The 13,214-nt window shown below is 38.8% G+C and overlaps 1 protein-coding gene and 1 non-coding gene across 3 annotated transcripts in view; both read left to right on the forward strand.

Moving 5' to 3' along the window:
- Positions 1–13,214, forward strand: part of MEGF10 (multiple EGF like domains 10) — a 90,365-nt gene that overhangs the window by 72,479 nt on the left and 4,672 nt on the right. For both annotated transcript variants that reach the window (XM_015849712.2, XM_015849711.2), the window contains exons 14-24: positions 669–815; positions 4,201–4,335; positions 4,676–4,804; positions 5,650–5,778; positions 7,149–7,277; positions 8,650–8,778; positions 9,742–9,978; positions 10,400–10,527; positions 10,698–10,821; positions 11,625–11,669; positions 12,457–12,663. In XM_015849712.2, coding sequence (XP_015705198.1) covers positions 669–815; positions 4,201–4,335; positions 4,676–4,804; positions 5,650–5,778; positions 7,149–7,277; positions 8,650–8,778; positions 9,742–9,978; positions 10,400–10,527; positions 10,698–10,821; positions 11,625–11,669; positions 12,457–12,663 — 1,539 coding nt within the window. The remainder of the gene's footprint in view (positions 1–668; positions 816–4,200; positions 4,336–4,675; positions 4,805–5,649; positions 5,779–7,148; positions 7,278–8,649; positions 8,779–9,741; positions 9,979–10,399; positions 10,528–10,697; positions 10,822–11,624; positions 11,670–12,456; positions 12,664–13,214) is intronic.
- LOC116652578 lies at positions 2,642–2,805 on the forward strand. The gene has a single exon (XR_004305738.1). It is a non-coding gene; the product is annotated as a U1 spliceosomal RNA (small nuclear RNA).

The following is a 13,214-nucleotide window of genomic DNA, read 5'->3' on the forward strand; positions in this document are numbered from 1 at the left end:
TGCGCTGCATTATTACACCAAATTATCTCAGACCCTAAGAATTTTTACATTCAGGGGGAAAAGCTGCTGCAGTGCCTTTTGTTGTGTATTTCCCTAACATTAAATTTGAAAATAAGAATTTGCTGTTTTAGAGCAGCCATTATGGAGGAAGCAAAAGCCATTATTTTGTTGCATTTAAATTACTTTCTACTTTCATTTCTCTTTATTGATACAATTGGTGAAAGTGAGGGGAAAAAAAAGAATTCTTATCCCAGAAAATGATGGAGCTCTTTATAATACCAAGGGATTTGCATTTGTCTTTGTAATAGATCTTAAAGTGCTAGTGGGAAGGAAGCCTGAAGGTAGCATCCCATGGAGCTCTTATGTTCCATGTGAATTGGCTACGGAAGTACTTGTTACAGAGCTCAGGATCAGCTTCTAAGTACATCTAGAATGCACTACTACTAGAATATAAAAGAAACTCACTACTCAGGGGCCTGGGAATGCAGGCACAGAGATGCAGGTTTTCCTTGTTTTTGTTCTATTCTCCTGATGTTGGTGATATTTTCATAAACGGTTTTTGTTATCAGTATTTTGGAAAATGAGTCATCGGAGATCCAAAAGTTTAACATAACTGTGCAGAAAAGCTCTTTATATTTACGTGCTGACAATCTTGCTTATGGTTGCAGGTATACACTGTGACAGCGTTTGTGCTGAGGGACAGTGGGGACCAAATTGCTCACTGTCTTGTTACTGCAAAAACGGGGCGTCATGCTCTCCAGATGATGGAATCTGCGAGTGTGCACCAGGATACCGAGGCACCACCTGTCAGAGAAGTAAGGACAAAGTAAAACTTTCTATAACTAAAACTGCATTGCAACTTCTGTTTCTTTCTCTCTCACGTGGAATAAGTAAGATATAATACCTCATTAGCTTTGTTAATTGCACTAGGAAATACAACAGTCCTCAATGGGATCTTTCAGTTGGAAAAGTGTATGAATGAACAGAAGGGTTATCTGAAATAAACAAATCATTCCAATTAGTAGCACTCTTTGTTTTTTGGTATAACTGACATACCAGAAGACTGTGCTGCCATTTAACAAAATCTGGACAGTTAGGCAGACAGGAGCCTGAGGAGGTTCATCAAGAGCAAGTGTGGGGTCCTGCACATGTGGATGAATAACCTCACACATCTGTATTGACTCAGGTCTGACCTGCTGAAAAAGTGTTCTGTTCAAGAGGACCTTGATGTATTACAAGTTGGTCATGAGCCAGCAATGTGCCTTTGTAGCCAAGAAGGTTGATGGTATCCTGGGCTACATTAAAAAGAGCATGGCCAGCAGGTCAAGGGAGATGATCCTTCTCCTGGTGGGGAGATGATGATGCTCTGCCCTGGTGAGGCCAAATCTGGAGTGCTGTGTCCAGTTCTGGGCTCCTCAGTTCAAGACAGACAGGAAAATTCTAGAGAGAATTCAGTGGAGGGCCACAAAGATGGGTATGGGCTTGATGCATCTCCCATATGAGGAAAGGCTGAGAGCCCTGTGGCTGTTCAGCCTGGAGAGCGCTGAAAGGGAATATATCGATTTATATATATATATGATGGGCAGTTGTCAAGTGGATGGGGCCAAGCTCTTTTCAGTGAAGTGAGAAAATAGAACAAGGGGAAATAGGTACTTACTGGAACATAAGAGGTTTCATACAAACATGGAAGAACTTCTTTCCTGTGAGGGTGACAGAGCACTGGAACAGGCTGCCCAGGGAGGTATTTCTCCTTCTCTGAAGAAATTCAAGACCTGCCTGGATGCTTTCCTGTGTAGCCTGCTGCAGGGAGCCTGCTCTATTAGGGGACTGGACCTGATGATCTCCAGAGGTCCCTACCAACACTTAGAATTATGTGATTCTGCGATAAATTTACTTTTATTCACATTTTGTTATGTGCATGACTTTTTGAGAAACAAACAAGGTAGGAGCCTCAGTTCTAAGGTCAGCAATTTCAAATGTGATTTTCAGTTATTAATTTTATAATGCATATTTTGGCAGGTAAATAAAACATCTATGAATTTCAAAAGCACAAAACTTTATCTTCCCACTTAATCTGGTAGGAATCATTAGCTTAACTACTGCTTTTTTTAAGCTTCCATTTGAAGCAGTGGTAAATAGCCAATAGCATCAAGCATAAGTAAAGATCATAGCATCATAGGAATGCATATTTGCATTTGAAAAAATATGCTCCTATAGAATTTAAATGCTCCAAGAGAAGAGATGCAGATATAATGAGGCAATACATACCAGAAACAGGGAGGCAAAAATATGACATACAAGTATCTACAAACAAGAAAATCTGTGACAGTTTTCTAGCAGCTTAGCTTTTCTTCAGTTTACATAGTTGTAGTTCTGTGTCAGAGGTGCTCAGAGCAGAGAAATGCAAATCCTCTGTAAATGGAGATAGCCCTACTTTCACATGGTCAAGAAGTGGGGGAAATAAGGCCAAGCAGTGATGCTACGAGGTCCTCTCCAAAAGAGCTGGAAAAGACAGAAGGTGTCATGAAGTTAGTATTATATATTACGTAAGTTATTTTACGTAATAAGATGTATTAAGTATAAATATGTAAGCAATAATAAGTACTTTTAAATAAGTTATATTATGTAATAAGTTAGTATTATACTTACCTGGCAGGTGAGACACCATGACCAGGCAGGTGGTTTTCCCAGGGCGAGGCTCATCCCCTGCACTCTGGGTGTGCTGACCCCTGCCATTTCCTCAGATGTGGGAAACTCGACTGCATCATTTGTGGTAGTGGGGGATTGTGTTCACAGAGATATGATTTAGCAGAAGGTTGTTAAGAATTAGGGTACTATGGTTACGCTGTGGTTGGACTTGGTGATCTTTGAGGTCTTTTCCAACCTGGGTAACTCTACGATTCTATTACCAAAAGTTAGGAAAACCAGAAGATGAACAGTCCACAAATGGAAAGATTTCATGCTGAAGAATGTGTTTGCCTCTTTTACTACCAAATCCCACATCAGTAGAGCATTAGTATTCCTTAAGCATTTCTAAGTAAGCTCAGTAATTATTCTCACTATCTAATCTGTAGAGACCTTACAGTTAATCGGATAACCCAAAGGTAAATATAAGATTACTTGTAAAAGTATTCCTTGTGTTTTGGAACTACGCCTAAAACCAGGACAAACAGCTTCCATGCCAGGGGCTTCCAGAGCCCTTCTCTGATGCATGGTCTGGAGGCTGGGAAGACAAAGGTCATATGAATAATTTGGACTCCAATCAGAAAGTGCCTTTTCAGTAAACAGGAAGACCTTTTGGCTCTGGTTCATTTGGAAAAGTTAGCCTCTCTGGAGAGATCTGGCCACATAAGTTGTACCAAGTGTGCAACTGAAAGACTTCAATGAATCTGAAATACTGAAAAGATTCTGAGTGAGTTTTTGTCAGTGCTGATTGCTGCTGTGAGACAATTATTTCTCTTGTTGCATCACATAATAATATAATTTACCAGGGAAAAAAAAAAAAAAAAAAAAGGTGAAAAGGAGGGAAACAGAGGAAACAATTTCATGTAAAAGTTGTTTTATTTTTCTTTTTTAAAAGTATTTTTTAGACTGCTTTTGGCTAGAGAATTAATAGAACTCTGTATTTCTAATATCAAGCTCTATTAGAATTAGCTGATGTGGAGTTTGTATGTACCCTGTAATGAGTACAATGAATGACTAAGTGAAACGATGACCAGAAAACATTTGTACATTGTTCTCAGTGAAGTGATGGCAATTTGTCTTTCAAGTTAGGAAATGTGGAAGTCAGGGTTTAATTTGATTGTACTCATCTGTTGAAATATGTTTTTAAGGTACTGTTCTTAGAATACACATTAAAGGATATTCACGTTCATGTATGTAGAGAACATATCACATATGGCCAGATATGTATAATATATGAAATATACATGCATTGCAAACATAACACAAGTGAAATGTGGCCTGACAAGTTACAGAATGTCAAATACGTAGTCACTGAGTAGAGCACAGTAAGCTCCTGAGAAAGATGAGAAAATCTTACATGAGGGCACAGCGCTGAGCTGTGTGAATACTAACAACCACTGTTGCAACCCTTGCATATTTAGGAAGCAGAGCTAATTGGTAGTTAGGAACAAATGCACTGAAGAACTCCTGTAGAAAACGCAGGAATCAATGATAGTTTGTCCTTTCTGATTCCAGTTTGTTCCCCTGGGTTTTATGGACACCGGTGCAGCCAGACATGTCCACAATGTGTACACAGCAGTGGCCCCTGCCACCATATTACTGGATTATGTGACTGTTTACCTGGATTTACTGGAGCCCTGTGTAATGAAGGTACAAGCTATAGTAAAGACTCTGTGGGATGCAGAGACCAAGCACTGTAATAATTCTAATTCTGTTTATAAATGTAGAATCTTAAGAAGTTTCTAAGCTCTTTAAAATTTGATCCTTAAGTACAAAAAAATACCTTTCTCCAGAACACTACCATATTCTTATATACAGTACTTGAATAACAAGTACATGTAATGGGCTTATCAGAATTCATTATGTGTCACTGTTCTGTTATACTAAGAATAACTTTTCTTAATCCAAGTATAAATTGATTATTCTTGAACTAATAAAAAATATATTATGTTGATTATTAAGGAATTCTAATACTGAAATTTGTTCTTAGTATGTCCTAGTGGCAGATTTGGCAAGAACTGCATTGGAATATGCACCTGCACCAATAATGGAACATGCAATCCTATCGACAGATCCTGTCAGTGTTATCCTGGGTGGATTGGTAGTGACTGCTCTCAGCGTAAGGATCAGCATTTTTTTTCTTTATTTTTAATTAAAGGTTTATCTGTGTAAATTAATTAATGGTTTATCTGTGTAAGTTCTCTATTTGTTGGTAAACAGATACTGTGTAAGCCAGAAATTAGGGCTCCATGGTGTATTAGGAAGAGATCCTGAAGTTTTCTACATTCCATTTGCATGCAACTGGAGAATCCACTTGCTGCCTTCCACTGCCCAAAGAGGAGCTGTAGAAAAAATATACCAGAATTGTCTCAGAAAGGCACTGTGAAAAGTGGCAATGCTCGCAGGTTGTAGCAAGGGCAACTCTAACTGGATTTGTGAAGAAAATTCCTTGGTTTGAGTGGTTAAACACAGCAACTGCCCAGAGAGTCTCCAAAGTTCTCACCCTGGACGAGGCTGTGAAATTCTTATTGCTGAAAGTTGTTAGAGTATGATATTGGACTAGGTGGTGCCAGAGGTCTCTTCCAGCATAACACATAGGCATTTCTAGTGTAGTTCTATTTGTCTCTATCCGGATATAGTCTTGTTATGGTAAAATCAGTGAAGACTTAGTTACCTACTTGAAAAGAATGGCTGGGCCCTAATTTTCTTATTCTTCATTGAGCTACGTTGTTAAATAACTAAACATTCTCCATTTTCTTCTCTGCCATCTCAATAGTCCTTAGCATTTTTTAGACACTTCACTGTTTTAATGGCAGCATCTGATATAAAATTCATTCATCATAACATTTTCAAAACAACCAGTAAACCTGTATTGGTTGATGGAAATATATAAGCAGCTCTCCAGCCATGAGTACCAAAGATTATTGTCACTTGAGACTGATTACTTGCTCTGTGTTTTTTCAGCATGCCCACCTTCTCACTGGGGACCAAACTGCATCCACACTTGCAACTGCCATAATGGAGCTTACTGCAGTGCCTACGATGGAGAGTGCAAATGTACCCCAGGATGGACTGGCCTTTACTGTACACAACGTAAGTGATCCTAATTGTCTGTTCACAGTCTTACAGGGCTACAAATCAGTGGCAGAATTTTCCTTCGGTACTTTCATACTTTGTTCCTCATTTTCTCTACCTGCTGAACCTTTTTCATCCAGAAATGCAAGACATAATCTCTGCAGTTGCAGGGGAAGCCCCTGTAAAAGCACTGGCAGAGTGCCATTGCATTTGGGCTCCCTTTAGAGCCTTCTTCAGAGGAAACAGTATTTGGCCACAGGCAGATATCCCAGTGGAATTGTCTGTCATGTGCACATGCAGAATGAATGGCTGACATTCAGGTGCTACCACTGCATATACATGGTTATGGCTGCAGACCATAGCATGGTTAGTGTTAGCTATACAGGTGTTCCTCATCATGCAGGGTGATGGTGCTGTGTTAATCGTTTCCCTCTCCATAACCTCCCTAATAAATATTTTGACTATTGAGACACGGCAGTTAACATACTAACATAGCACAATTGCTGGCAGAAGCCATGAGATTAGCTTCTGGCTTATCTGTGGCTGTGATAGGTGTCTGCTGATTCCAGTTAGAAGCAGTGCAGTCACTGAGCCCAGGTGAGTGGCACAGACTATCTGTCTGGTATTTGAGAGCGAAACATTAGATATCACTAAACTCAGTTTCTTTATCATTAATAGTTATATGTATGGCTTCAGTTGGATTTATCTTCAATACAGGTACCCCAACTTTCTGCAATCTAGGCAAAACCATCATTTTTAAGCTAGGGACTGTTTTCCATTTAGTGTCTAAATGCATGTTTTTCATTAAATCAGAACTTACCTTTTTCTGCAGAATAATTTCACAGTGGCAGGAAGTAACACATACATTACAGCGCCATGGGGATGCAGCTCTGGAAGACATTCAGTCTTGGTTCTGTTGTCAGCTATCGTGGTTATTTTGCTTCCTGCTGGTGAATTATGATCTCTTTACAGTGATATGTCTTTGTCACATTGAAATGATATCTTTGTGAGGAGCTGTGTTACAATATGTTATTATTTTTATTCTTGTATGCTTCAGCATCAGCTGTGAACATTGGATAACACGTCCAAAGGTTCATCCATCGCTAAACAGACTCCCTGACAGAGTGCCCTCTTTCTCCTTAAAGCATGAAGTCCTTCATGCTACCTTTTCTGATTGTCTGCTATTTTTACAATAAACAATCTCATTTTAATGTACTTGCTGCCCAACTAGTATTCCAAATCCCTTATAACAGGGTAGGTCATCATCTGTTGTGCTGACAGAGTGTCACATTGAAATGACTTTTCAATAATATAATTAATCAGAATATTTAAATTTTATTTCTGGAGCGCCTATCACTCCTTTTTTCTCTCCTCTCCTTGTATTGCAGGATGTCCCCTTGGATTTTATGGGAAGGACTGTGCACTGACATGCCAGTGTAAGAATGGAGCTGACTGCGACCACATCAGTGGGCAGTGTACCTGCCGCACAGGATTCATGGGGAAGCACTGTGAGCAGAGTGAGTAGGAGCCCTGGTTGTCTTGATAAAAAATACCAAACCCTGCAGCTGAACTTCTGTTGTTTTGCTGGTGTTGTGATGCAGTCGTTTGGCTTCAGTGGGCATTTTAACTGGGCAGGAGCTTCAGGAGTCAGACCAAGGCTTTTTCCAAATAGATAAATACCCACAGAACTGGTAACTATGAAGACTGAATATGATAGTGGTGCTTGTTTCCTTCAATTTGTAGCAGTATTTGAGAGGTATTTGTACTACATTTTCAGTGCATTGGACATAATGCTTAAAAAACCCCACGGTTCTGAATGTAAAAATAACACATGAATGTGATTAACAGTTATTAGCGTGAAGCACAATGAAAATTATTAGATAGAAAACAAAAGATAAGTAGTACCGCATCAATCCTAGTGGATACAATTAATCTCTGCACTGTGTTTTTACACTCAAATGGATTATAAAAGCATAATAAATGGTGGTTTATTTTCTTACATGTGTGATTCTTTACCTGAGAAAATTAAGAGTAACACCGCTGACATTAGTGGTGGTATAATGTCATGCAACATTGAAAGAATTATTGAGCTCATAAGCACAGAACTCTATCAGTCTAACTCTAGCAAATGATACAGGGTGAGTGGTGCTCCCATATTACATGCATTACTGCAGTGAAAAGCAACACATTCAACACAAGGTCCTACATACACTTAATTACTGTTTCGAAGGTTTAAACTTGTGCTTGGCATCAGCACTGTGCACAGGGCTTTTTGATAGGTGAAGTTCTACTCTTGTTTTTTGGAATGTAACCAAGTGAAAGAAGAGGTATGTTGAACATGAAATTACACTTTTATCTGCCTTTATCAAGACTGCAAGATGGTTATCTGGCATGTTATCCCCATGAATTATTATAAACCAGTAATACGTAAAAGATGAGTTAGATTGTCTTAAAAAGACAAATGAATTAATGCATTTAAAAGATTCCTGAGAGACTCCTGCTTCTCAGGAGGAAGAATACCACCTTCCTCAAACCATCAGTACTACACTAATACAACAGTCTGCCCTATAACAGAGATGGGCAGAAGTAATCATTACCAGTGTAAGATAATTTAAATGCAGTTTCCTTCTCCCGCTAAATGTGTGCATATGTACACATGCCCTCAGATATGCAGACAGGTCCTCTTAAGAAAATCGTTTTAGTGTATGTGTACCACATATACTAAATAATAAGACATTGCCATCTGCTGGCCACGTACACAAACATACATGGTCAGACAGAAGCAATCGGTAGCAGGTATGGTGCTGTAGGTCTGTGATACTGAAACATTTCAGAAGCACTAACTACATCTGCTTCTTCTTTTCACTTGTGTTGTCTCCTTTTGTACAGAATGCCCTCAAGGTACCTACGGGTATGGATGTCGGCAGATATGTGACTGTCTGAACAACTCAACCTGCGACCACATCACAGGAACGTGTTATTGTAGCCCAGGCTGGAAAGGGGCCCGGTGTGATCAAGGTAGAGCCTAGATGAAGTCAAATTACTATAAGTGTTTGTTGTAAAACATAGTCAACTTATTACATGTCATTTATGTATCAGCCATTAAATTATTTATATGTGTTTAATATATAGCCTGCTATTGAATGATATGTGTATTCAATAGATTTGTATTAGGTGCCTCAGTGCTAGTTTATTGGATCAAAGCACTCAGGTGCAGATTGCATGAAATGTTTTACAGTGCTGCACTGTCCAAAGCTGCTGATAGAACATATATTTACTCTGTACCTTTGCCTACTAGATGCTCTCACTTTTTCAGCTCTCTGTATGAATCAGTTATAGCAATGACTTGGGTTGGATGGGATCTCAAGGATCCTTGAGTTCCAGCTCCTCTGTCATAGGCAGGATTGACAGCTGCTGTATCATCTACTAGACAAGGCTGACCTGGGCCCCATCCAACCTGGCCTTAAACATTTCCAGGGATGGGGCATCCCCAGCCTGTCTGGACAGCCTGTTCCAGCACCACACCACTCTCTCAGTAATAAACTTCTCCCTGATATCTGATCTAATCCTCCCTTCCTTTAGTTTAAAACCATTCCCCCTTGTCCTATCAGTATCAACCCATGTAAAAAGCTGACTTCCCTCATGTTTATAAACTCCCTTTAAGTATTTGAAGGCTAAAATAAAATCTCCCCACAAACTTCTCTAGGCTGAAAAAGCCCAGTTCATTCGCCCTGTCTTCAAAGGATAGGTATTCCCACCCTTGGATCATCTCTGTGGTCCTCCTCTGGATCCTCTCCAAAAAGAAGATTAATGCTTTTCCTGAAGGCTAAGGTTGCTTCTGCATTGTTTTTGGATGTGGTTCTTTGGCATTACAAAATGCAGTTAAAATTATCAGATACAGAAGTGAAATACCATCTTCTGCTCCTGACACGTAACCCTCCGAATTTATGCAATATATTTTCATTTCTTTTTGTATTTCAGCTGGCGTAATTATAGTGGGAAACCTGAACAGTTTAAGCCGTACCAGTACTGCCATCCCTGCTGACTCTTACCAGATTGGGGCTATCGCAGGCATCATCATTCTTGTCCTGATTGTGCTGTTCCTGCTAGTGCTGTTCATCATTTACAGACAGAAGCAAAAAGGGAAAGAAACAAACATGCCTGCTGTGACTTATACTCCTGCGATGAGGGTCATCAATGCAGATTACACCATTTCAGGTAAGTGAAATTTGAAATAGGCTTTTGCCTCTGTCTAGTTTTTACTGCTTCTCTGTGCATAGATTTTAACTGCCTTGGAAGGTGTGGCAAAACATGGTTTCTGCTAATACATTAAATTTGATGCCAACAGCTAGAAATATGGAAAGACTGCTGTAGCTAGCTGTGGTTCTCTAGAGAGGCAGAGAACAGAATACTCAAGTTCGAGACAGATGAAGGGAAGGAGCAATGCTTCTGAAACAGAGCAGTTGTTTTCAAGCTATCAAAATCCATGTAAGTTGGCATTAAATAGGCAAATGAAAATGCAGGCAGTGCTGTCTTTTGCAAACAACTGTAAAGGAAATTGGCAGGCATGCCAATGAAAAAGAAGAAAGTTATGATGCGTTATTTTAAGTTGTTCATTTTTCTTTCTTTTCCTTTTCAGAAACCATCCCTCATAGCAATGGTGGAAATGCTAACAGTCACTATTTCTCTAACCCCAGTTATCATACTCTAACACAGTGCACTACACCACCTCATGTCAACAACATGGACAGGCTGACCCTGGCAAAGGTAAAGCAGAAAAATCTAAATGCTTCTTTGTAGGTTAGTCTCTCAATTATGTTACTGTATTTCTTCTGTCTCTCATTGGATTTATTTTGCTTTCTTTGATTATCACCTGGTGGGATTCAGCATCCCTCATGTTAGTTTCAGGTTCCATCATCTATCTTTCTTTGAAATAGGCGAAAAACAATCAGCTCTTTGTGAACCTTAAAAATGTGGAACCTGGAAAGCGAGGCACCGTCATGGACTATACTGGTACACTGCCTGCTGACTGGAAACACGGTGGCTACCTCAATGAACTTGGTAAGAAAAAAAAAAAAAAGAAGAGAAAATGTTGGTATGAGATAGAAAGCAGAAATTTCCTTTGATGTAGAACATTAGTCTTAGCAAAAACAGCTAAAATGAGAACTAGTTAGTAAAATATGGGATAGAAATACAATTTGTGGTTTAAAGATTTCTCAAACAGTGTAATTCCATTCTTCAAAATTATTAGTTTTGCTTATAGAGATACTCTGTAAGTGATTTGGTACGTGTGAACTTCATTCAGAAGTCTCTGAATGGATTAACAACTGGTTGTCAGGTCCAGACCTAGACACTACAAGTTCAGGCCATTCCCACAGGTCAAGGAACTGTAGCAAGGTGACCTTGGACAATGCAGTGGACCTTGGAATCACAATACTAACAGCTGGATGCACAATACTAAGAACTTCTATGCTCTGAGGGTTTCAGGTCAAGATTAAGTGTTAACTGCAGTAGATATGGTATACCAAGACAAAAGATAAGCTTTAATCAAAAAGTAATTATTAGGTTCACTGAGGAGTAGCTGCACAAAATGTCATGGTCTGTGTCATACGTGATGTCAGAGTAAATAATTTAAACATCTCTTATGACCTTCCTTATTCAGGGAACTACTGAAAGCATGCAAGCATGCTTTGTAACAAAGCTTTTGTAACCCTATGACTGGGCACTTTCACAGTGCTTGTAAGAGAATATTTCTGTTAAAATAGAAATTAATCTCCAAGCTAATTTTAAAGCTGTAGAAGCTGTTATATAATCACTTTTATTTTACGTTAAATCTGTTATGTTTTTTATATCATTTTCCCCAGGTGCTTTTGGACTTGACAGGGGGTATTTGGGAAAATCTCTGAAAGGTGAGGTTTTTTTCTGATGCTTTTAGATGAAATGTCATTGATATTCAGTTAACTCTTCTAAATTGTCTTTGGCTACAAGTCTGCAGTACCATAGTCTTCATGCTTACTGCAGGCATTTGGAAAGCTTATCAAAGCACAGCACAGAGGGGAATTAAAAGCTTAGTAAATGCAGAACTATAATTATTATTTTCATCTTTCAAGTTATCCAGTTTTCTCTTCAGATTTTAAGTGGGAATATATTAGTTTGCATCACTTCTTGTTACATGGTTAAGATGTGACAAGAGTGACTAGATATCCAAACAAGGAAAAAAGTGTAACCAAATAAACATGCAGAAAAGAGCATCTTACAGGACAAATAAGCTCAAGGAGTGCTTTATTAAACATTGTTGTGATATACAGATGTTACACATATTCTGTTGTTTTGCAGGACTCAGGGAAGCCAAATTTAACTTCACGTAAATGAGGCACAAGTTAAAGAGCACATATCATCTGACAGGCTTAGCTTTATATTGAAGTTGCTCAGACATTTTGCTGATAGCAAGATTAAGTCCATGAAAGAGTGGAACCGTAGAGATATTTTCTCTAATTGCTTTATAAAGATTTTAGAGTGTTCTGTCTGGTTTCAATTTAAATACTTGTTTATAAGTAACTTTTTAAAACTCAGAATTGAAGAACATCTGTACAGTGGCAGATCTGTGTAACAGTGAAAATGCATTTTGCTCTGCTTAACAGCAAAATCTATCCCATGTAGAGCGTTTGTGAGTATAGTATGTTTTTCTTCTTTCAGATCTAGTTAAGAATTCAGAATACAATTTAAGCAATTGCTCCTTAAGTAGCTCTGAAAACCCATATGCTACTATAAAAGACCCACCAGCTCTTGTACCAAAAAGTTCAGAATGTGGATACGTTGAAATGAAGTCACCAGCGCGCAGGGACTCCCCGTATGCTGAGATCGCCAGCTCTGCTTCAGCCAATAAGAACGTTTATGAAGTTGGTAAGTAGAAAATCTGCTTTCAGATTCTGAAGGTTTAAAATAGGGAGCACAGGACACTTTTCCTTCCAGTGAGCTTAAGGGAGACATATGAGAAAACACACAAAAAAAAATATGGCTATCCAATTCTGTTTTCTGCTCCAAAGCTGTAACAACAAACTCGTAAGTGATGTAATTCACATGACCACCATTTGAAGTATCTTCAGCTCTGTTCTATGACCTAGAGCTACATCTGATTTTTCTTAGTTTGAACGCCTTTCTGTAAAGAACAGCAAAACATACGCTTAGCATTTAACTGCAATATAATTCAGCCCTGGATTAGGCTGGTAAATACTGAATACAGCTTGGTTAAGCGTAAGGGAGGGAGGAAAAGGTCTGTTTCATGCTCTTGGTAAGAAAAATAAAGTGTATTCATCCACAGAAGTGGTATTTTACTAATATGGATTCCAGGTAGTTGCTGTGTTACTGATGCTAAAGAAAATTTTGGAGTTTTGTGAAACAGTTGTTATTATAATGACCTTGCAACTGGAACAATGTGTATGTCACAAACTACA

The sequence above is a fragment of the Coturnix japonica genome, chromosome Z, assembly GCF_001577835.2.
Source record: "Coturnix japonica isolate 7356 chromosome Z, Coturnix japonica 2.1, whole genome shotgun sequence".
In the NCBI taxonomy this organism is placed as follows: domain Eukaryota; kingdom Metazoa; phylum Chordata; class Aves; order Galliformes; family Phasianidae; genus Coturnix; species Coturnix japonica.